This window comes from Varroa destructor, unplaced genomic scaffold (genome assembly GCF_002443255.2).
Source record: "Varroa destructor unplaced genomic scaffold, Vdes_3.0 BEIS01000005.1, whole genome shotgun sequence".
In the NCBI taxonomy this organism is placed as follows: domain Eukaryota; kingdom Metazoa; phylum Arthropoda; class Arachnida; order Mesostigmata; family Varroidae; genus Varroa; species Varroa destructor.
Window position 1 is genome coordinate 3,043,881 of NW_019211458.1, and position 25,670 is coordinate 3,069,550.

The 25,670-nt window shown below is 40.0% G+C and overlaps 2 protein-coding genes across 10 annotated transcripts in view; both read left to right on the forward strand.

The window, feature by feature from the left end:
- The window catches only part of Ubc2 (ubiquitin conjugating enzyme 2), a 9,573-nt gene extending 6,408 nt beyond the window's left edge, over positions 1-3,165 (forward strand). The window contains exon 6 of the mRNA XM_022808018.2: positions 48-3,165. Within this exon, the coding sequence (XP_022663753.1) occupies positions 48-145 (98 nt within the window). The 3' untranslated portion in view covers positions 146-3,165. The remainder of the gene's footprint in view (positions 1-47) is intronic.
- A 3,054-nt stretch (positions 3,166-6,219) lies between these two features.
- TP53INP (Tumor protein p53 inducible nuclear protein) lies at positions 6,220-25,558 on the forward strand. Of its 9 annotated transcripts, none has more exons than XM_022807348.2 (6): positions 6,222-6,360; positions 16,270-16,582; positions 21,031-21,334; positions 21,646-22,036; positions 22,572-22,875; positions 23,302-25,558. In XM_022807348.2, the coding sequence occupies exons 3-6, from the start codon at positions 21,049-21,051 to the stop codon at positions 23,497-23,499; spliced, it is 1,179 nt and encodes a 392-aa protein (XP_022663083.1). In that variant the 5' UTR covers positions 6,222-6,360; positions 16,270-16,582; positions 21,031-21,048; the 3' UTR covers positions 23,500-25,558. The 9 variants fall into 9 exon arrangements, with proteins under 9 accessions (XP_022663081.1, XP_022663083.1, XP_086847849.1 ...); XM_086991723.1 differs by having other exon boundaries at positions 16,270-16,458; XM_086991727.1 differs by lacking the exon at positions 16,270-16,582 and adding an exon at positions 6,463-6,569 and having other exon boundaries at positions 6,234-6,360.
- The last annotated feature ends 112 nt before the right edge of the window (positions 25,559-25,670 follow it).

A 25,670-nucleotide genomic window follows, 5' to 3' on the forward strand; every position in this document is an offset into this window, starting at 1 on the left:
TATATATCCTCTGGTTCCATATGGTGTTTTGCTGATTTGGCTTTCAGCTGACCCGTTAGTTGGCTCAATTGCCACCCAGTACATCCAGCATCGTGATGAACACGATAGAACTGCTCGTCTTTGGACTAAACGCTACGCTACCTAAGGCGTGAAACCTTAGGTAACGTCCGTCTCCGGTTTCTAAGTGCTCTACGAGATGTACGGCGCAAGCGGAAAGGCTATCGAGCCATGGCCGGGCAACGCAAAGTGATGGAAGGAAGAAGAACACATTGTAATGGATGAAAAATATCCACCGCATTCTGCGCATTCTGTGCATCAGTTGCTGATGATGGTATACATATATAACGAATCTGTACAGCTGACAACTAAGTTTGGCAACTTGCTTTCGAGTTTTAGGAAAAAGAACTTCGCCGTTCTAATGCTGATTGCCGACTGATGCTCGTGCTAGGCGAACGAGGTGTAGAAAGTTAGAGTGGATGGGAAAAGGTAAGCTGAGGATGGGATAATAGAATGTGTATGTGTTATGAAACCGTGGTAATAGTAGTACCTTCCTCGTCTTGCTCTTTGAGCACTTCACGTCCAGCAATGAAAGATCAATTTTGGTTACGTAATAACCTACGGTTGAACGACAGGCTTATACAAAAAGTGTCTGACTGGGTAATATGAATGTAGCTCTTCAAAATAAGTGGAGGAACGAATCTTCTAGCAGTGGTGTGAAAGAAGTGTAATCAAATAGACAAATAACCGAAGGAGGCAGCCGTACACAAATTGTCCTCAAACTATATATAATGCGAGGGTAGGGGAATTAATGTAGAGGCATCGCCAGGATAGCAGTGGTCAATTATAATACATTATAATATAGTTAATATTATTGGAGCTAGACAATTACTGCTGCTACTGTTACTAAAGGAAAGCAAGATGATTGTACCTACTAATGAATGAATAAATGGCTGCCTAATCATCATAAGTCAGTAATGACAATGATGTTGAGTGTGACTAGCGATTGATATACTTTTGCTAATAAGCTACTTGGTCAGGCAGAAAAGAAAGTAATCAGGATACGAAGAGGGCAACATAAGTAAGAACTGAATGAAACGAAAGAAGGAAAATAGAAAATCGGCGTCAGGGGAAGACATGCTTAGACAACAGTTTACGGTGGCACAAATAACTGATATCGATAAATAGACACGAAACGAGTACATATTGAGGACGACACAAAGACAGAGAAAGAAATCGAGGTATTATATCGTTGTTCTCGGTAAAGCCATGTAACATAACAGTAGCAGCAGAAGTCATAGTAAGGTGTATACCCATTATATATATATATATATATATAATACATATATATATATATATTTCAAATCTACGCAGATATATACCTACGTTCGCAGCATATGAGAAAGAGTTGGTAGGAGAGGCAATGGAACTGTCAGGAAGCCTTGTACACTGAATAAATAAAATTACATACAAAAGGCTAAGAAAGAAAGAGCGAAAGTTAAAGCTAGAAAGTGACTAAGCGTGCATAATGTCAAATAAACGAGTAGAGCGAAGCTTTACGGGTGGGTAATACACAATAAGTGCCGAGGGAGTCCGGCAATTCGTCCTCTTGACCAACATACATACTCGTATATATGTGGTGGACATTTAGGATAGGCTTATATTAATAAAAAAGCAAACGGATCATTTATGATATAGGAGTACGAATAAGAACAGAGTATAGCTGATCGGGGCATTTTAGCATGATAATAATCATGATGATGATAATTATATTGGGAATAATTACATATTCTCATTATGTAGCATAATACTATCAATCGTCATCAAGCAATGTGGAATTCAGAATAACGTCGGCGGTAATATTGACGAGATTGTGACAAATATAGTTATAAATTAAGGAAATCAGGCTGCAGGAAACTGAATGTAATATACAGAGAGGCGAGCAGTGAGTTCATAGTTCGTTGAAAATTCCAACAACATAAATAAATTCGAATAACAGGAATATTTATATTAAGCACATAATACCATGCAAATATTTCGTGTAGTTATGGCTTGGTCATTATGATCTTAATGAATTAATGTCACTAAATGCAAATAATAGCATATTTGAACTCACTGGACTTGAACACATTGTAAACAACAACAATAATTATAACAATAACCGTACATCGTGCTGCGCTGCTATTTGGTCGAAGTTGCGAGTGCAGGAACGAAAAACCACTAGAGCCTTTCCACATTGCGGTTTAACGTGATTATATATATTAAATGAATGCCGTTATTTTGGTGGCGCGCGTCTCAGTGAGAGATAGCACATAATAAGCCACTCAATTGAAAATATTTGAAAATTTCGGAAAAAGTTTTGTAACAGTACGGCGTGCCGAAACGATATATAAGTAAGTAGCATGTTGTATATAGCGAATGGTGAAATAGAGAAGAAATGCTGAGAAAAATATAATATTCAACGAACACGAAACTAATGTAATAATCGAAGGACATGTTGGACGGACACTTAAACCTTAGCATCATTATGACACACTAGACAAGCCGAAAACATGGAGTCTTATTTATGATGCGGTGTCCGTGTGCGCATTGAATAAATGACGCAGGTCGCTTGTGCGTGAGTAAGGAACGTCTGTGGTTTATATATATATGTAACCATTAAAAATGGAAAGAGCACTTACCCGTCGATAGGTTTTACTGATAATGACGACGACAAAATAGAAAACGAAGTACTATTAAGCAACATGAAGCACAATGAAAATAACCTGAACAATATACATACGAAGCGCAGTCGCCATTATAGAAAGACAAACAGCAAGCGGTCCTTCCGTTTTAGCAGAACATCCCTAATTAATAATAAAAATAAACAAAATGAAAATTGCACCTATACCGTTGCAAGAAACATAAAAATAAGGCTTGAGAACCCATATGAGAGAAACGGTAATAACAACAAACATTTACTAGAGGAATTATAAAAAATAATTATATATTATAGAATGTAATTAATTGTAACTCGAGTATGTAGTTGCCCCGTGTACTTCACTGGGATGATGATAGAATCATGTACATTGCTCCTTATTACAACATAATTATCTTGATTAATAATGATAATAATGTCGATGCAACAAAATGAGACAATAAAGGATTATAATAAACACACTACCATGACAGTCAGAATAATCAATTTTTATTATCTATTTAATTACTTACGGTGAGGAAATATAAAATACTCGTGGCTCGTTACTAAATTTCATTTCTGATTCAACATCACTTTTGATTGGTAAACTGCTTGCACACTGTGAGTAAAAAAGAAAAACTGCAATGGCATCAAGATTTTTGTTGACACATAAGTTGATTAAAATACCCCGATTTTTTAAAAATTTTATCTGCTTAACGGATATTTTGTATATTACTGTTATTATTATTAAGAGTAACTATTATATAAGAGTATTATTGAAAGTAGGGAGTAAGAAGAGTATGCAGCTTAATGTCATTAACTTATTTAGGTAGGAAATGAGACTTAGACTGAGGTTGAAAAAACAGAATGAAGTAATGCATTTCACTACACAACATTTTTGCAAGTATGACTAGTACTACTGTGTCGAAAAAAAGCATCCAGAATTGAATTTGCAACTACTGCACGTGCCTCAATTATCCCAATCCTAGTTCTCTCCTTAGAAATAATCCTCGTCGAATTCAATGCGCGTCTGCAACCGTTTTTCTAATCCTTCATTATAGAAGTACACATAATTCTTGCCCTTTTTTTTGGGTTTGAACACCGGTCAGGCGGCCGACACGAGATTCTTCGGATGAAATGTCTAACTCACCTGCGAGAATCTCCACGTAAGTTGTTTTTAGATTTTCAGCCGTGGCGGTTATGACAGGTTATCCAAGACGAGGGCTCTTCCTAGTGATCCTTCGTGTTCCTACCACCAGTAGACACGACACAAATTAATAGCCTAACTTCCAAAACCCTTATGCAACCTTGCGAGCTTCCTGCGAGTTTTCTGGAAAACCTACACATGACAAAAGTATACGTTCGAATGTTTCTAAATTTGGTTTATGGACAGCAATCAGGCCAGCGACTGTGATGCGACGAGTGCGGCTATGGGCTTAAAATCTGCAAAGCACGCTCAGTTTTGCAGATTCTGTTGTCACAGTAAAGATTGCAATTAGATGTGGTAGCAAATTAATGAAGGTGTTATACGAAGAACTTTGAAATTTTGATATTTAACTTTTGGTATAAAGCGATTCTAGGAATCAAATTTTGACTGGTAAATATTCCATACCCACAAAACTTTGAAAATCGGTTGAGTATACTCTAGATGAGTTAAAAAGAAAGAACACCTGTTAACCCTGGAAGTTAACGCTTCGTAAGCACACTTTTGTCCCTCGAAGGCCAGAGCGCTAGGGAAATCCATTGAGGAATGGTGACATTCGGCAAAGAAGTTAAGTGAAAACACAGTACGTGAATGGTCTAAACATTTCAAGAACGGAAACTGGCCTGCTGAATACTATTGAGCATTTGACTAGATTCCGGGACTCGAAAGACAACCTATTGTGGCAATTATGGAGGCTTTCACAAAAGAGTTGGGAGTCTTGTTAGCGAAAACTGGTATCCAACATGTAACGCGTCACAGAGCTAAAACTCGAGAGCGTGAAAATTAAGTAAACGGTGGATCTCCCGTGAACTGGTTTCAGGCCAGTGGAAAATTAAAAATATGTTAGTTGAGAAATAAGTGAAGGTGGAGAGTGACGGCGAATGCACATTAAGTTAATCTTTTTCTAGATTTTAACAGAAACGCTGTAGTTTTAATTAGATGAGAAACCGATAATACTAATATGTATATGTATAAAAGTGAGCTGTAGTTAAAAAAAGTTTCTTCGTCATAAAACAATTGATATAATGGGGGTACATTAAATACTGTGAGGTTGTCAGATATGAGAAAGAATATTCAACAGAAAAAGAATAATGTAACAGCATAAAAACAATTGGTTGCTAAAGACAATTGTGTGTGTGTATAAATATAAATACACAAGTGCGAAGATTATCGAAGGTCTAAAAGAACCTTTCTTTAAAGCTCTTTAGAACGGCTTTTGTGACCTTCTCAATGTGCGATCTAACATGGAAAAAGATCGCATCACTTTGTTGCTTTAGCCTGCGTTAGGCCTCATCGATCATCGTCATTAAACCATCGCCTCCACATGAACTGATTACACATACTATGCATGATTACGACTCATCGTAATTTGCATACAAAGTATATTTGATCAAAAAACGGAGAACGGACATTCAAGCGAATTTGGCTGCTCTACATTCAGGTAGAAAATCATCATTACTAAGAATATCATGATACTTTAAACATGATCTGAACCCCACTTCGTACTTAACCTAAATTTAGTAATGGATGTAACGTGGCTATGCTAGTATATACCCAGAGTTCGCAAATCTATTTACCTCTTTGGTATGAAAAAATATAATGCCCACGTAGCTTTTTTCAAAAAAATAAAATTGTTTAAAGTTTTGCTGACCGCGCGGATGCTACGACACGCAGACGTCGGAGTCGTTGCTTAACGCTATCAACGCTTATGTGGCGTATTCATGCAATGGAAGAACAATCCACGTCTTAAGCTCCACAATCTGTAATCAGTGAAGCGTCCTAGGATCTAGTCTAAGTCACCTCAGTTTTCAAATTAAGCAGAAATTTCCTACGAAAAAAAGCGCTACATAATGAAATTACCTTTCCCTCTTGATTAGGTCTGCCAAATTCACAGTTGAGCTCGTGAATCTTGCTATAACTAATTCCAAATATATCCTCCATCGAATATTTTGCCTCCAACTGAAAAATTTGGCGAAAAACTTAGCGAAAATTATATAGAAAAAAAGCTATTTTATTTTGACGGTGTACCCAGTCAAAGAAACTAACATATTTCATTGCACCGATGGCTGAAATAGAGTTAAATGAATTGTTACAGCATCGTACAGCGGCAATTGGTGAAGTAGAAATACGAAGCATTTTGAACGAAGCGTTCTTGGCCGAGTTTTACATTGAGGTTTGCCGTTTGTTCGCCGAGGGCGCCACCGTCTCAGCTCGAAGGCATGACGTCATACGTAAACAACTACTGCTCGGCTTCTGATTGGCTAGACTCTGTGACAGCGACCAATCAGAGATATCGACCGCTACAGGTCAGGCCGTTGCATCACACGCCTTAGCCAATGGATGAGCCTGGCTGTGATGCCAAGTAGCTGCTGAATAGACAGAATCAACAGCTGATCGCTGCTCAGCTCTCTGTTACAGTGACAGAACCAAGTCTAGATCCTCAGAACCTTCGCTTTGGAGCTTTAAGGAAACTGACCAGCCAGTAAGTACGATTTAGCCATTTTAATAGCAACATAATTGCAAAATACTACTGAGAAGGCCAAAAGAAACCAAATTAGTCTTGGCGTCCTTTTTGCCTATTCAGCTCATTAGAGAAAACGCGAGAGTGAGTGAGCAGTCGCCATTCAGAACCCGCTAGGCTTCAGGCGCTCGCGCTCGCAGAGCGTATGATTACACCTATAAACCTGAAAGGTATGGTCACTTGTCTATTATTTAATACATCGAAAAATTCTCTGAACGAAGGCGGGCTTAATAATCCAAAAGAATTTTCTATGCCACCACATGACTTGAACCAGCTGTAGTGCATGGCTTGTCTATGTTATATTTTGGTCCGTGTGAACATACTATGATATCGCTTGGAGTGGCTCAAGGTTCGTAACCTCTGGGCTTAGATGGTGAGACCCCTTTTATGCAGTAGGTTCTAGCAATTAATCGACTGATTTTCATGTTTTTGTCGCCAAAATCCATTTGCAAAAGATTTTCTGTTTTGTCCTTTTGTTTGACGGCGCGACGTGTTTTTCTTTCTGAAAGACCCAAATGCGCAGCGATGCGCAGTGTTGTTGTTCTTCAGGACAATCATAGAGGAGAGCTGACCCTGATTTTTTGCTCGGAGGTAGTGTCACCAGAAGCCGCAGAGAAGCCAGCAGTTAAACACCATTAATGGGCTAGAAAACAGTGCTAAGCTTCCTTCTCTAAACCGTCAGATATATTTTGTTGAAAGGATCCAAAAGTTTGTGCTTCAAGTTAGCAATAAATGTTCCGTAGGGAAACTGTTTCAAACGAAAAACGTTCACCGTTTTTCTACTTAATGTGTATTAGCGCACCTAATTGTTGCATTGCCGCTCTCTTATAATAGAAGGGTGGCATTTTTTTCATAAGAGTAGCGTTATTTATTTAAAGGTGGAATTCAAAAAGAAATTTTCCGTCGCCAAGTATTTGTGTACCAGTAGTCGCATATATGCGCAGACTTCATTCCAAATTTACCTTCCTTGCGTATTCGGAATGTTTTGCTCTACCAGCAACAGTATTACGAACGTGAGAAATTTGTGGGCGGCTTTAGCATTACGAATTGTAGGAACTAGTTTTGTTCATGGCGGGTAAACCTGACTTCTGTGTAGCAACATAAATGCAATGTAGTATGGTAGGAGAAAGCGTTTAATCCTTGGTGCTCGAATCAAGCTGATTCATGTTATTATCCTCGGAGAATTTGTCAAACATTATCCGGATTTCCAATGTTATGCTAAGACAATGTTCCAAATGCGATAATGATATGGTAGTAGTATGTATAGTTGTAACATTGCACGGAGTTGTGCTCGCTTAGTATCTGGTTTACCGTACGGCAGTTCACTAAGTTACAGAAGCAAAACAGTGGTATCTGTTAAAGCTCAGACCTAAAGACAAATCTCTGGCCAGTGTATACGAAGAGCGTTTTGTTGACTCTGTTGTGCCGTTCGTTATCATCTTCATCATCACTGTCAATGAAATAATGACCAAAATCAGGTGAGTGCATCATGTTACTTTCGTTGCCGCCCTACCTTCATATTTAATTCCCATTATATTAGAGCGCACAATAGCAGGACTTAGGGGCTCGCTTTGTTGCCGTTCCCTTGGCGACGTACCTAAGGGCGCTCCGTTTTGGTCGACTGTCGTGCAAGTGTTGCTGTGTTGGCATTCAAGCCAGCTTAGAGCCAATACGAGCCGAATACATGGGGACATCAGAGGATGAAACGAAACCCCGCTGAGGTCCCAGCCCGTCCGTCCAGGTGCGTCTATCAACTAACCAGCCACGAGTCACCAGTGCGAACAAACCAGTCACCCAGCCACCCATATACTACGAATGGAAGACACCGCTACTGCCGCTGTACATGTCGCAGGGACTATAGAAGCAGCACTAGGGCTGTTAATCGTATTGCTATTATGATATACCTACGACTAGTTTACCACCACCGCGTCCATCTGGCCGTAGAAGCTGCCAGTCTTAAGACGCTGCTGGCAGTGGCATCACGATTACTGCCGCTAGACGGACGCCGCAGACTGAGGAAGGCGGCAGTGGTGGCAATCAGTAAATGCCGTCTCTCTCGAACTTTATCGGTGAGACACTTATTATATATATGTCCCAAAAATTTATACAGGGTTTGAACGATCATAATTTCATTTTTTATTTGCATATGCTTAATATCGCAGGGAAATCTATATAAAATGTATAACTTTTCTTCCTATCGCGCATGTTCAAAATATTACCGTTCTTATGATAATGGCACTTCTCGAACGTGAAAGAGGTCTTTACACTGGTACTAACGATGAAACATTGATCCACAACTTTCAACAAACATTTCGTCTAATGCTGTGGCCCGTTTTTGTCAATTGCAGCTTTCAAGTCTTCTAGTGTTGTCGGTTTTCTGGTGTAGGCTGTTCAAGAAAGCAGGCAGGGCATTCTATAGGTCTTTTTTGTCCAGTCCACCTGCGTAAAATGTTCTTATGAAGATAGGCTCTTTACACCTATCAGAAATGAAATTTGTTATCTGCATCGTCTTCGTGGTACATCTTGCATGAGTCACTGTACAGCCAAAATAATGTAAACAGTGCACACATTTTTTGGGGCACCCTGGACATATTGTCATCCTGTGATAGGAACGGAACTACCGAGAGGTGATATTCGGCAGATGCCCCCTGTTAACTGTGTTGCGATGCGACAGCCGCGGCAACAGGCTTTGAGGCACCTGCACGTGTATGACGGCGACGGTGATGATGATGAAAGGAGGAGACAAAGAATATGATGATTGTGCCACCATTGCTGCAGGTGAAACCAATGAAAGGAAGACGGAGAGTCGATTGGGTTAGCGCAATGCAACAAGCTAAAGTTAAATCAGAGTCGTTTGGCCGCAGTCGTTGTGTCTTCAAACACGATTGGAGTCTAACATTGTCGTCGCTGTCGTGGTCGTCGTAGGGCAAAGGCCTGCCAAGGCCCTAAAAGTAGAGGCAAGCATCTACGCCCACTCTTTTTCCGTCAAGCTGAGCGGCTTGTATTATCTTGAATAGGGCGAACAGAGGATAAACAAAAACAAAGGATGCACTTCAACAATCGTAGTCAACAAATGTCTATGAACAAAATAATCAAATTATTTAGAAACAATGTCAGTAAAGGAACTGTAATGTATTCCAAAGGAGTCACAAAAGGTTATAGAAAAAGAACAAGGAGATAAAGTTGCGTAACCGCAAAAATATAAATCTTCGACATTAGTTTATATTTTAAAACGACGCTGAGGAAGTTGGCCAGTTTTCGTTTTTGTTCGTTACCAAAGACCTCTCAGATTGACAGGAAACGCTCGCGCGCATTCGAATGAAAACAGTGACGAAAAATAAAAATGAGAATGTGTTGAAAACAATGTCTGTATGGGTTACAACCTTATCTCAAGGTTTTAAGGCAAGAAACGACGGAGCCATATTTGAACCAAACAGAGCGCGAAAGATAAATATGTGCAGTTAAAAATGTTTGTAGAGACTTGTCAGATACCCGTGATGAAAATTGTGCTCGTAATGATTTTGTATTTAGAGCAGCATACAGTTATAGTTTATAGGGTGCCATCACGTTTTGGAACATGATAAGACTCAAATGGAAGCTAGAGAACTCTGTGTTGAAGTCACTAGGGAATGAAGGAAGTTATTATACGAATCTTTATCCTTTTTGATTTATTCAATAAGGAGCTTTGTAAGGGCACTTGAATCAACAATGCTAGCTTGATCTCCACGTTGTGTCTAGTAATATCTGACAAGAGAACTGCTTGTTGATGTTGGTTTCTATTTGCGAATAGAAAGATGTCAGTTGTGGCGGGGGAGATAAAAAAAACATTATATCTAATTTTCTTCATCCGTTAAAATTTATACGTATAATAATATATGTGTAGTGAATCTGTCTAGCGAGACGATTCTGCAATATGAACTCTCTGCTACGCTATGAACACCACTGCGTAAAAAAGAACTGAAAAAAGTCTTATAAAAGTGAGAGTAAACTTCGGCTGTTTGAATATCGCTGAACTGGTCTTCTTCATGTTTCAGCTTTGCATATTAGCCTCGATCACCTGGGCACCTTTGCTAGGCAAACGGCGCATTGCGATTCAATGCGTCCTCTTTTGGCAAAAGGGAAGTAGAAACAATCATAGAACAACTAACAGCAACTATAGTAATTTAATATATTACTGTGCATTTTCTAACTGGGACATGTGCTGGCCACTTGTAAAATTCACAGAAAGGGTGCACGTTTTTGCGATATTTTGACTCGATTATTGATAGAGTTAGTGTTTTTTTATAAGCGCATTTACATCTTCGAAAAACCTTGCTCATGCCTGCTTATATACAAAATATCTGCGGGCGTCATGGGCAGCAACCCTTCGATCTCTTCGACAGTTCAGACGTATTATAGACGACTCCGGAGAGAACGACCTCAATGAAAAAGTGTGAAACAAAAAAAAAAACCTAATTGAATATTGTGGTGTTTTGACATCACCCAACCGTGGCGTCAGTTTTCCCGCGAACGCAAACAGAATTGAGGTGTTTACTAATTTCGATAAGTTTTTGTCACCTTTGCGCGGAATTCACCATGACTAAACCGTGGCGATGGATTACGCTATGTCATTGAACTACGACGCCTTTGACCTATATATGTAGAACGTTTCGACTTTGCATTTTGCAGATTTCCATAGGCTATTGGGAGGGATCACCGAAATGGTTAATGTATATGCACGGATTCGTTGTATTGAACTCAGAAGTCTGGTCCTTCGTATTTCAACAACAGTGTTACATTTAATAACATCTCACTGCACATTCAACCATGAGGGTCGTAGTCAAAATAGTGGGCTGTGCAGCTGGCATAAGGACACATGCAGCATTTGATCCTTCTACTTCTTTGAAGTAATCTGACCAGAAATTTTATGCCAAAATTTTTCATGGATTCACCAGGATATGTATCTTGTATATTAAGAATATAACTAAATCCAGTTGGTTAACGTGATGCTAATTAAATATAGTTTTAAAACTAATTTGTACGTATGGACACAATTACGTTATCGGTATATTAGATCAGATTGCTTATTGTCGGCAGTCACATTCGCGTATCCAAAATATAACTATATTGTCGTACTACGCAATTAAGCTTAGGTTTAGGACGGTCAAATAGAGAGTGCATCTCAAATAAAGAAAATGCGAATATTTTTATGTTGTTTATGCTCCGTTTGATCAAACGTGCGTAATCGCGGCTCAGTTGTCTCTTTATGTACGGTATCTTGCAAAGGACTAATAGCTTTTTGCGATTTCATTGACCCATTGGAATAGAAACTATGACCATGAGGACATACAATCAACGAACAAAGTACATATATATATATATAATTTCATCACTACTAATAAAAATATACTGACATATGTATGAAATAACGCTTTCCCGGTAGGAAATAAGAATGGAGGTCATTTTATGAAAAACGTTTATCACAAAAATATTTTGACGGCATGTTTGATATAAATTTGCACGAGTGACGTACGATTTAATTTACGTCTGTTGCTATCCACTATTATTTCGCATACTTTTTTGTAACTTTCGCAAGTATTTGGCATAGGTGCAGAATAAGCATTTGCTTCTATATCATCATCTGTTAAATTTTGGCCATTGGTCTCTAACGATTGAAAACGTAATGAAACTTTTTTTTTGTATCATGAGATCACACCGGGCTCGTGAGGGCCTGTCAAGCGTGCTCACAATTGCGCCTTAGAAAATGATGACAGATCTTAGGAAATATGTTGGATGGGGAATTTCTTCCTCTGCGCAGACAAGTGAAACAGACTTAGAGGGATTGGATTAGCATCGCTACTATACTGTGTGGTAATCTCGGCCGCAAAAGCCTTCTCCAGGCTTGCTTGACGGCAGTCTTAGTGTTCTTCAGTCTGCTAACGACGCTAGCTGCGATTCTTTGCAGTACTACGCATTGCAGCGTCATTACGGTACGTTAATTCGCGTCCATCCGTCGAGTGATAATTATCTGGCGGCGAAGTTGCTTTTGTATGGGAGTGCTAATCACTCGTACAAGTAAACCTCTTGATCAGGCGATAGTTGGAAGCCGCCAGTGCTATACGTGGTTGTTCTGTGATGTGTCCGTCATGGATACGCTGTAGTAGAAGTGATGAAATAGAATAAAGCTTATATTAGTTGGGATACTTTTTAGCGTATTATTATACTGCATAATCGTGCAATACAAAGAACTACTGAGCGTCAAATTGGCGCACTACCATTCGACTCGAACCCTCAAAGTAAGGTCCATCTTCAAATCTTGTCCAAAATCGTACTGCTTTGACATTTTTGTACAATTTCAAAGCTGTGCCAGAATCGATGACGAAACAACGAAGTGGACTATGATAATGCGTGAACGAATCGTCGAGTGGCAAATGAGTTGTGTCTAATTGCGAGAGGTGCTTGTGGGATATGTACTGCTTGAATTAAAGGTGTCGCCATCAATCAGTAGGCTTGACTGATAGGGCAACTGTTGCTGGTAATATGCCGCTAGGCCGAGTCATCATCCACCTGTTCTTAAGTAGACCATCTATTAGAACCTACTGACGCGCGCCTTCTAACGATCCATCCAATTGGCAATTGCTTTGTTACGCGTATGATTTAGATGCTTTTCAAACAACACTAGACAATGGTAGTAAGTGTCTTATTATATTATTAACGCTCATCCAAAATAAGCATCCATGTATGTACACAATGCCGTGGCGTGGGTTTACGAATCGATATTTCGCCAATTGCACCACAGTGTACGAATAATCTTTTCGTTGTCCACCCTGCGTATGCCAGTGTACGGAACAGTGCTCTACCTCTTCACAACGGCAAAATCTACTGCCTGCAAATATGACGTTTAGGTGTATTCGCCTAGCTAATGACGTAGTTCCTAAACAGGAAAACTGGAAATCATAAAAATCGTTCCGTCTCGCTCGGCTGTCAGCTGTTGAATAGTTCGATTGTGTTCTTATTGGCTGTTGTGTAATTGTTACTATTAAAAGGATATATTTATTTTCTTTAAGATTACTTGATTCTATTGCCGCTATTGTTCGCTGCCATAGCCATTTTAGGTGTAGTTATTCAGCTACTAGCTGGAAAATCGTGGGGAAAAAAACAGTTTCTATACCGACGTAGCACCGCAGTAGCGCACCGAGATACGACAATGACGATTGGCTTTTTTATATACACGTGGTATAGATACACCATATGGAGGCTTCGCTCCACGCCTGTTTTTCCACCGAGCACATTGTTTTACCTGTCCAAAAGTACGCGGCCAATTATGTCTATAACAGAGATAAGTTCGATCACGGGTTATCTGTCTTCTAGTAACCATGACCCGAGCGTATTTCCAAAGTTACGGTTAAAGGCAGTTTGTCGAGTGGCACAAGTTAAGCCCATTTGTTCAGGTAACCCAACTCCCATCATGTGACATATCAACGAGGACGATTCTGGTGGCCTCCTTGTTAGTGCTTGTTAACGGTAGTACAACGTTGTTTTCAAACCTAGAAAACTAGAACAGTTTAAATTAACATGACGTTCCATTGGAAAAAGCATATTTTTTTTTATCTAAGGGGTAAAATATTTAGTCAGTCGGCTCCAACTTACTTGCACATCTTTTTAGAATCAAACTTTAGAGACCCAGAAAATGGGTCCAAGCCTACCACTTTAAGGAATCGTTCTAGGTGGAACAAAGAAGGAAGAATTTTAATAGGCTAGACAGATAGTACAAATCGGAACCAAGCTTCATGTCGCAAATGTGCTGCGTATTTCCGCGTTATTGATGTTATATTTCTTGCTATTCGGTACCCTCGGAAAAACATATAAATATACTATTCGTAAAAATTGTGTGCATGTTTCTGTGTGATTGCACGGCAGAACGGCTGCTGCTTCTTCTAAGCAAAAACATTATGATTTCAGTTAGGTGTCAATCCTACTGTTTTCCTAGCGGTTATGATGACGCTGCTGCGTCTGCAAGTGCGCCTGTGTTATCGTATAGTCACAATAATCATTTGTCCTTATGTGTAGGACCTTGGAATTCTGGAACTTCTAGCTCCTTCTGTTGTTTCTCTCCTTCTCTGTTCGACTTCCGAAGGCGAACTGTCGTACGAAATTCACGTCCTATATAATAGTACTACTATTAAACCATTATAAAAAATTAAACTATTTCTTGCCTCTAGTGAAAGAAAGATGGCCATCGTTACAACGCCTCCTCTAGTTTACCCTTTTTTCAATTCAGTTAGATGTGTAATATAATAAGCAACGGAATATATTTCGTTGAGCGCGCTAACTGCTAGTCATCTTATTGTACGCCGTAACTACCATGGCAAATCTGTACCAACTGGAAACGTCTGGAGGTAAGTATGGTTCGATATAAGTATTTACTGCACCATCTTCAAAATGTGAGCCTCACAGCCTTTCAAAGGGTTATCACTGCCATAATCATAAAGACACCGCTGTTGCTGGTATTGACGACGACGAAGACGGCGATAATCATAGTGATATAATAACAATGTTAGCAGTTTCACGCGACGGAAATAGACACGGATGTTTTTATAAACAATATACCGTTCTATGGCTGTTAATACTCGTGCCTTAGTAATACTAACGATAAAGGAGGCGGGTTACTTAGCGAAACTGTTAAGTGACTGAATTAACCTTTGATAAAAGGACGCAATCCACAAAGCAACGAGAGTAATACAGCAAGAACGGTTTAGTCCGACCTTGATTAAAGCAGCAAATGGACAGTTTCTTATTGGTGCTTCTCTTTTATATCTACAACTGAAACGGCATGTGCCGCTAATTCTTTTCAAAGAAAACAGGACGTCTCGTTTATAAACTTAAGCTTGTTTTTGATCCCGAGTTATGTATAATCTACTTGTAATGTACGTCTCAGTCAAAAAAAAACCATGATCAATAAGATATACAAGAAGGACATTTTAATGAGAAACAGACTTTTCCGGAAGACAATAGCAAAGCAGCGGAATATTTGGTCGGTTTATAAAGATATTTGTATAATGTAGATATAAATATTCTAGGTTTATTTTTAGGGTTGTATACGAGTGACGATAGAAGCGTGGATTTAAATTTTACTCTGATCAGAGGTCAAAGGTTGTATGTGTCCTAGCGTAATACATTTTCGAGCCTTTTTAGTCTGATCTTTGTTGTGGATCTTCCCTTTGTCTTATAGTAATCTTCCGTTGGGTTTTTTGGAAGGCCCATAGAAATTAGAAAAACTTTTTAAGTAATCTAGAAGATTTATAATTTTAATAGAAGTTCGTCTGACGTAAGGACATCACGAGCCCTCATTAGTGTTCAAGACATGAACCTCCCGTTCCTGCCAAACGTGGCTTTGTTCTAGAGGAAGCTGGCTCTATTTCGTGCTGAGAGGCGCCAATAGATATATGCTCGATGTGACAAAAAGCTTACTTCAACTCAATGTGTATTCTAAATTTTGAAAATTCATCCACTTGGTGGCCGATATTCAGCGCCAGGATTTGTATCTAAAACATAACGATGGAACAAACACCTGTATACGTAATAAATAGTTAAGTTTCAAACAAATACATATCACTGATACGTTAAGCTCCACGCACATCTGTTTTAGTGAAGAATAGACTGACTGAGAAGATGCTCAACTACAGATCAGTTATTTGTTGTTTTTGCAAAGAATGACGTCATTAGTAAAACAGAAGTCCTACTTAACTATTATCTTGAACTTGATTAAAACTTAATACAAATACTTAAACTAAGGGTATTCACCTTTACTCGGTGGACCTGTTTGAATTAAAGAGGACTCTGTCAATCAACTATTCGATTTAAGCATCGTCTATATGGGCATCGTTTCAGAATTTGCTCTGCTACAACGTTCTTGAAGCGGCTTCGCTAACAAGCCTGTTGTTGTTGATCTGTACTGAGCGGTTTATACATTTTGTCTCGAAGATCAGTTCTGCTGAAACGCAAACTGCGGATACACACTACACCCTCTGACCGTCGTTGCTAGGAAGAAAGGCTCGGAAGGTCGCAACAAGGACTCATGTACGCGAAAACCACTACTTCCTTGGCGTAATAGAAGCAAGTCTAAGCTAATTGAAACCGACCAGGCTGTGTATCGTTGTCCTTTGGCCTCGACAAAGGCAATGCACGGAACTAGATATTATTAGTTAGTACGCGTATCCAAACTTTATGTAGTTGTGTTAGAGTGAGAGTAACTGTAGGTAGGATAGCGGTGATAAATTTGTATTATTATATTAACGTTACATAAACAACAGTAAAACAATCAACAATCAATGAAATTTTGCTTAGAAACGAGATGAATTCGTAATAAATTTTTGCTGTTCTCTAAAGCATGAGCGGGTATATGAAGCTCTATATTATTGGTTAAGATTCATTTACAATTTAAGATGACTGCCTCATCTTTTTCGTTTTTTTGGTGAAAAGTAGAGTTGGTAATTCTTTTGAAAGGCCAAATACATGTGAGAACTCCTTAACTGCATGCACATTTCTCGGTACTGCGCGTATCGGTTTATTCGCCTCTGGCATCTGAGTTAGCGTCTTTGCCCTTTTTCTCAGCCTGTTGTCGTCCTCTACGGTTGCGTATCTGTGCATCTGCTTTCCCTTATCACCAGTAGAAGCGACGAAAGCAGCGGTAACTCTAATTCACCGGGTACATACAGCGCCTTACGAACTTTGGTGTGCGTGTGTGCACATATTTTTCTCACATCGAAAAGCCTGTAGAACTTCTCACAGCTGCGTTATAGAAAAAAAATAATGCAGTGCGAAAATTCACGCTGCTGCCATACAATGGAGGGGAACGGAGAACGTATGCTCAGCACGGTTGCGTAACTTCATTAGCACAAATTTATATAATTTATAATTATATAAGAGCTGGAAGGGGCGTAATTTATGTCGCCTATCATGGGGGCAGCCGTATCGCAATGAATAGCGGCCAAAAAATAAATCAGTCGATTTATCACGAAACAGTTGATTATTACCCAATTCAGTCAGCTGGCTCTCTAAAAGCGCTCGCAAGTGAAAGTCGGCGACATCCTTCTCCATATATATACAAAAAACACTGAGACAGGCATCTTTAACAGTTGTTGTTAATGTGTTCTTATCGAGTAAACCAAATAAGTAATCATTCAAACTATCACAGATATAAATAGCTTGTTCGAGGTCAGCAGTTTTATTGCCGTTGACTTGTATGTAAGGTCGATCAGGCATTTCGGCGCTTTCGTAGATGCGACTCTCTGCATTCGTCCCCAAAAAGGCTACTTCTGAATGAACACAGTATGGCCTAGTTAGCGCAACTAGGCTTTCTAGCTGCCCTGATTAGGCATGGAGTACGTACATTAAAACGTACTATGTCTGGCGCTTAGTATAACTGCTCCATCAGTAAAATGCCTTTAAAGATTTTTCTGTGCTACCATACTTTGTTAAGAAAATAGTGTATGCGGAGCATCATCGTCACACAATCGGACATCACCGCATCGATTGTTCGAAAAGCTTACTCACACCCATTTGATTCTTGGTCAGGTCTGTTTTTGATCGATCGAATGGTTGAACATGTCGCCATTGGTACTGCTCATGGCATCTGACGATGGCTTTATTTGCCCCTACGCTGTCGGATGTATGTTCAAGTCTCTAATGCCAGTAGACACTAGAGTGGCAAGATCTACTAACGCAATTGCCAAGTCTCGCCTGCCCTTCACATACACACGGGGAGAATCGCCGACCGCTAAACGAAGTCTCCTTCTGGAAGGTTGTCCTTTCATGAAGATATTGGAAAGGCGCCGAGCTGAAAAAATATTTTGATGCATACGATTAAACCACAAGCCACAGTTTTTTTTGTTGTGTTCGCCTAACAGACTAAAACTAGATAGACACACAAGATTTCTTGCCAGAATTGCCGGCACCTTTTCTGTTTGAATAATCAAATTATCTCAGGGCTATGAATGAGTGTTTTGGTGAAATAATATATTATGAAATAATTAAGAACGGACTGAAGGTCATAAGAATAGTCCCGTTCAATTTTCTGTAATCCTTTAGCGGGTCTTCCTGTTTAACGGGTTACAACAACGAGTGAAGTACTGTGTACAAAGTGCATTCACATGATTGAACGTCTGCGTCCGTTCCAAGTTGTAAATAATTTTCTTAAATTTATCTCAACATTAGTTAAACATAAGTTCAGGTGGATGCCTCTCTCTTAGCAGCTAATACACTGATCAAATGAGTATCGAGTGTCTTTGTGCGGCCAGTCAATGTCGTTGTCTTAGTTACCCGGGGCCAGGCTACTACATAAAGACCATTCTTATTCTTAGTTGTCTTGCCAAATCAAGCAGCAATAGTACCTTCTCGGTGTGCACTTACATTGTTGTCGCCATTGGAAGATGGACAATATTTTCATAGTCCACACCTGAACGGCAGCGGTAATAGCGTTAGGTCTTAATGCAACTGTGAAAAATACCTTTAGTTCGCGTGTCTGTCTGTATGTATGTTCGTTTGAGGAACACCGAGCAGTGCCTGTACGACATTAACATCCTGTTAAGATTACGACACCTTTTTACGAAAGTTAGATTTTAGACAATCAGCAATTTACACTGACGTAATTTCGAATAGCCATTATAACATCAAGCAAGGTTAAAAGTAACTGAGAACGAGACTAATTAGTTTCAGCAGGTTTTGTTGTTGGCGCTGTGGTCGATGCTAATAGGGCGGCATCAGCCGTACTTTGTGCTGGGTCGACATCGCTTTGCCCGGCCATATCGAGTCCTAGGACGTGCGGTTTAGCTCGAGCTCAGCAGCGTATGATTATAAACATTCTGTTCTAAGTAGGTAGTGTTGCTTTCGATAATATCTCGATCGCGGTAAATGCTCTGCTTCAAATACCTGCTGCAATGCAATGCAAGGGTTAGATTCGCAGCGCTAGAAGCATAAGCAGTGTTGGTGAACAATCATCTACGTGGCTATTTGATTGTCTCTATTAGGTCCGCTGGTGGCAGCACAGACAGCTTATCTGTTAAACAGTTAAATTGCATTTACTACTACCGATATCTCATTCATATTCTCGATGTGAGTCGCATATTTGCTTCTGAAGCACCAAACAATACTAAAAAGTTCTCATTTGTCATTATCTAGACATCGCTGATAGAGCGATTAAACATCCGTCGCTAATCTGTATGCCCACAGGCTCGGTAACTAAAGCAGGAACTACTTGCTCACTCGAGATACAGTAGATCAAGTGAGCAGGTAGGTAGCTCTACAGTACGCATAGGAAAAGATGGCCGGCTGCGCGAAATCGGTAGCACCAGACCTTAAAACGAAGCCATGTTGCCATTATGTGTAAAAGGACGGATACTGGTATGGCGGTTTACGTTGCTAACGCCTTTGCTATTCGAGCTGGCGTCGAGCCGTCTGTCACTTCATTCCGCAGTCTCTTCAAGTGAGAGTTAGGCAGCGACATTGAGTGAAAATACGGAGAGACCCAACTACCTACACGCAGTTGCATCGCGCGACATTAGTGCTGCTTATTTCATAAGTTGACTTCATCTGTCGGAAGCTGCTGCTGGTAATGGCTGGCGTTGACCTTCTCATCCTCTTAAGAACGGTAGTGTGTGGCGCATTCTCACCAAAAAGACATCTTTCTCTCATTCGCGGACCCTCGCACGCTGCTGTGGAATTGCGGATGACAGCATTACAGTACTAAGGCCACTGCGGTGACGACTCGTCGTCAGGTTTACGGGAAGTCTACATTAACAAGTAGACGACTGGTTTTATCTCGATACAAACCAGTCAAATTGAGGTAGGAACAACTGTTAGTGTCTGTGAATCCATCGACATTCATGTGTTCATTCATGTTCTCCTATGTTGCCATTGTAATGCAATATTCTAGACATTATGTTGTAAAATGCTATCGGTGTAATCAAAGAAAATTATCACCTTCGTTGTCCTTTTCAACTCCGGCCTGTGGCGTGTCAGACGAACTGTGACATTCGAAGGCAGTACACTCGAACAGAGCAACAGCGAAGGATGTAATGTACGCCGACCGTCGGTGTCCCGTGGTGCAATATTTTGACACCTACCATTTACTATGTCCTTTTTAAAGAAGCTTAGAGTAAATTGTTTTTATATTGTTGTCGGACTACTCTAAAAACTGCCAACTAGTACCTGTGGTAATTAGCCTAGTAATCATCGACAAATTCGATACATAGATAGTAAGTGTCGAGACATTAACAGGCGGTCCCTAACTGTAGCGTTTCAGAGAAAAATCATGGAACAATCAAATCTCATTTGAACATAAAGATAATTTTTTTCATTATTTAAAAATAACGATAATAAGCAATAATATCGATCCTATTATTAGCAGATGTATCTGGTTAGATATCTCAGATATTTTTGTTTATAATATGTTACGAGACTGCTTCTTATTTACAAAAATTGGAAAACCAATTGGCAATCAAGTAAACCGTGTGAACGGCGTCTGCGGATTTTCTGCCGAAGTTAATGATCAAGGATGCTTTATTACACGCTATTATTTTTTTGTGACATTTTGCTGCCGTCGACGGATCCGATATATGTGTAACGCATGTACTGTTCGTTGATTTAACCCAGATCAGCCTACCTGTCGAGATGCTGAGCAACCTAGCTTCGTACCTGATGGGCGGCGGTTCAGCGGTGCCTGCTGCTGCTGCTGCTGCTGCTGTTGGCGGCCCCTCCCCGACGCCCTCTACAGTGCCCACAGAAGTAGCGCAAGGTACGGTGATCGCCCTTCAAGAACTGCGGTGCACCGAAGAAGAGGACTGGCTTCTCGTTGATCCCGATGCCATCTCCAGTAACAATTGGTCCGGTCATAGCGGCCGCTGCTCGAAGGGAATAGCAAATGGTTGTTTCTCGGGCAGCATCGTTATGGAAGGAGGTCTGTTTTGCTTGAACTCGCCTTGATTTGTCTTTTGCAGCAATGATTAGATAGCAAAAAATATAGGACCTAAAATGGGACAGAAGGAAGGAAGCTGGTTCTTTGTCTCCCGCTGGTTTTTCCTGTCGCCTCTTTGTGATATTTTTGTGATCAGTCTTACATGAGTCACCACTTATGCCAAATTTCATATGTAAATTTCGTAGTAGTGCCCTTTTCTAGTACGTTTATTGTGAAATGTAACCGGGTTTGGTTGAAATTAAGCAGTCTTTGTTTGTGTTTATTGTTGGCACACATTCGGCTTCCGCGAACAGAGGTGCCATCCGGTAGTCAACGTGGCACTGCCCCAATCTCTATTAAGCGACGAAGTGGAAGTCGTTGCTGGCTGTCGTTCAATGAGACGAAAGGAGACGTGGCCAGAAACGAAGTGGATCACGCTGATGACGATCAAGGTGGTGCTAATCGAATCACAGGCCAAAACAGGAGCCGCAGCAGGGATAACTGCGATAGCAGTAGCAACATCAGCGGTAGTGGACAAGGCGGCCACCAAATGGAGCAGAGGGGCTGCAGCGGCAGCGGTGGCAACAGTGAAAGTGGAGAAGGAGGAAACCCGAAGGGCAGCGAGGACGACAGCGAGAATTGCGCGCCCTCTTCCGGATTGGAAGAAAGTTGGTACGTGGCGCCATCGGCATGCATAGCTCGCAGGTGAGCCATCCATGGATCTAGCTATTCTTAGTTCCTAGACTCTAAAACCACAAAACAAACGACAGGGACTGGTTACTAGGACGGCAGTCACGCCGCATGAAGCCGTAGAACATACGTAAGAAAAAAAATAGGACTTTCACCAAGTAATTTGACCTGTCGTGGTCAAAAGATATATATTTTCATTTCGCCTAACATATCAAGTTTTGCTTCGACCACAAATCTTTAGTTCCGATTTAGCTGCAAGAAAACGTCCAGCACTAATATTTTGTACTTGCAAAGCATCGAACGGCGCTATTACTTACTATATCAACAGCTGGAACATCCGTTATCGTTTACATGATCGGCGTACATTGTTGTAGGCCAGGATGCAAAATTTGAAATTTTACTGTGCTCTACAGAGTAGCTCTTTAGTAACCTCCTGGTCATGGTGAAATTGTATGGATGCAGTGCAGTACCTCTTCTTGCCCGGTGCATCAGTCCAACAATGCTTGGTCAACATTATAACGTGATGGCAATGATAATGTCGTGATTTCAGGCGACCCGTAAAACTGGCAACTTCTCCTCTCGAGAACTTGCTAATCGAGCATCCATCCATGAGCGTCTATCATCATTCGCTCTTAGAGGATGCCATGCAGTCACCGTCGATTTCTTCGAGCCCAGTAACGATTGAAAAAGCTGACGAAGACGACGAGCCATCCGTAGACGAGGAGATGGTGGAGATGGTGGGTCAAATGCGGCCCTGTGGTGGTAAACGGGCACGCCAACGAAGTCGTCGAAAGCAAGACTTCTTTGTTCCGTACACAGTGACTCCTACTATACCCCATCTAAAGAGCCAGAAGGTACAAAACTGCATTATAGATATAGGTAGATGGCATACGCAAATTAATGCCATTAACAAAGCAATATTATTATATTAGGGTGTCTAATGTTATTAACATTATTATCAATAGCGTTACTGTTCGCGCTCGAAGCAAATATTTGACCGAAAACAATGAAAAACAAAACGTTATATGTCTCATGATAATTTTTATCATTGCGTTAGTTCTTTCTTGCACACGTAACGGGATGTATCAGAGCTAAGTATGAATTTGTAAAAGCTGCATTACTCATGTGAATGCTGATGATGTGAAGATTAGTTCTTCTTTATTTCGTCTAGACTAAGTTATCCTTGACTCTCATGTATGGTCTGTATAGTTAACAGGATTGACTCTTTATTTCAAGACCATACGGTGAGTAAAGGGCTGTCTTGCTGTATGTCTTCGTAGGTTTCGCTCGAAGCAGCCATGTTGGGCGGTCGAGTTTCACAGAAGAAAGACAGAACGAACCGCACTCAGCTCGATCGTCTAAATAAGTGTCGAGCATCATCCGGTCAAAAGAAGTTGCGACGAAGTGACCGTCAGAATTCAAATAAAAATTCGTTTGCTAACAACAATCGTCGGTCGAGCTACCAAAGGATGTGCTAAGACGAACACATGTCTTCTGCTCTGCGACAGTCTAGTATTGGATTTCTTGGAAAACTTTATTCGACTGTACAGTTCTGCGGGCAGCTGTTGAATCGCAGTCAAAACAAACATTAGTCGCTCCCCGTAGCAGCGAATTGCACGACGTCCGACTAGCGTGAAGCGACTCACGAAAGGAATGAATCACACATATAGGCACGACGGCCGGCGCAAACGTTTTAGTTGTTCATCCTTGCGTCGACTTACTAGCAGGAATCGACTGATCTACAGACAAAACAAAATTCTCATTTGTTGGAGATCGCATCTTTTAAGGTTGAGAAGCTAACGCCATCAGAGGCGATCCTAGCAAATGTAATGGACGGGGTGAAACTGGAGATCTTCTCACTTGGCACAAGGTTTCCGAGGCGAGAAATCGGTACGACAGAACGATTATAAGAACGGACGTGTGAGGCGTAGTATAACAACAATACCTCCAACTATAAGCTAAAGACATCGACCTTGAAGGTTTAAAAACAACCGAAAGCTTCGAAATATAGAAGCTTCGAACGGCAACGACTGAGGCAAGTCGCGGATGCGAGCTAAGGGATTTGATGATTGTGCTCTTACGTCGGTCATGTGTTACCGATCATGTTTCAGTAAAAAAAAAAAAACAAAAGAAAATCGATGTTGAAGTAAAAAAACGCAAAATGAAGTTGATTAAGAAATCACTAAGGAACAGCGTACTAGAATTATGATGACAAAGATGATGATCACTGCTATTGTTAGTTGATTGAATTAAGGAATGAATCTTACAAAAAAAAAAATAATGACGAGTAATTCATTATTATCGTAGTAGAACTATGAAAATGATTGATTAAAAGAACAATAGGATGAAGAATAATGAGTAGAGTTTAAGGGTTAAAATGTCCGATGGTGGTAAATGGGGCAGGGGGTCGTTTTCGTGTAAACTGCCATTACTCGAGCAATGTTTAGATTTAATTAGAGCTGTGAATGAGACAAGCAAATGAGTAGAGCTTTTGATTCCTTTAAAACTTGTTATCACCCTCTTTGCTACTGAAAATGACAACGAAGAACAGGAAAACGCTCCGTGATAGGCCATTGGGTTATTGCGTGAGTTGTTTGCAATAACAACTGTTTGTCAGAGGGTCGGCAAAAATGTGGACAGATGGGCTGATGACTCCTAACTACAACGGTGTCACCACTATCGTCATTTAAATAGTGATGACGATGATCACGAGGAAAATAAATTAATAATAATCCGAAAAGATAGTAAAAGCTATCGGTCAGACCGTATGCAAATAAATTAAAATGGGAAGCAGCAAAGGTCATATTGAGATACGAAACACAAAAGTAGCATAAAACTATGAACCTCACACAAAGATACAAAAAGGTTCGTCTTAAACAAACATGAAAAGAATTGTAACCGAAGCCGAAATGTGTGATTATCGATTCACAGATAATTACCAATTATAATTATTACAATGATATTATTTCTATCGTACACCGCGGCATCGGGTGCAGATATTAGAAGTTATATTCAGTCACTATCCGAACTTATTATTTAGTTTTATGTGATCGTAATTTCTCGATTCAAGTTCTTGGTAAGAGATTGAAAGGAAAAAAGCATATGACAATAATTTGATTTATTATTATAGATTAAAATAGTATATCTCTACATTAGAGTGGTGTACATTTGCTATCAGCAACTACTACAAGAGTCAACATAAACTTCATTTACTTTTAAACTATTTGTTCGCATCTATATTTTTTGTGACATGGAAATGTAGCTAAGTTTTCCATTAAAAAGTGGCACACCAATGATACATAGGCGGTAGTGCGGTTGAGGTTCGTAAAAACGAATCTATAGATATGAAAAAGTCGACGGAGCGACTTGATATCGCAAGAACCACAGACTCCAAAGAAAAAGCTCCCCGATTTTCCTAGAAATTCTCCGGAAATATTATACATAGCTATCTATATACAAATATATATATATATATATATTATACAAAATGGCAAATAAAAGTGTACATAATCTGTAAAATCTCTATGCAGTTGAAAAGCAGGCACCATAATCATTTACTGGTGAATAGATACAAAAAAATGTGATAAAAACTGTAAAAATGTCATAAAAACTCATAAAAACTACCGATGTCAATTAAAATGACTCTATA

Excerpts from the sequence above, each read along its gene's own strand:
- TP53INP (XM_022807345.2), top strand. The coding sequence starts at position 8,100 with ATGAAACGAAACCCCGCTGAGGTCCCAGCCCGTCCGTCCAGGTGCGTC. Across the intron at positions 21,335-21,645 it reads CAGCATCGTTATGGAAGGAG|AGGTGCCATCCGGTAGTCAA; the intron begins GTCTGTTTTGCT and ends TTCCGCGAACAG. Across the intron at positions 22,037-22,571 it reads TCGGCATGCATAGCTCGCAG|GCGACCCGTAAAACTGGCAA; the intron begins GTGAGCCATCCA and ends TCGTGATTTCAG.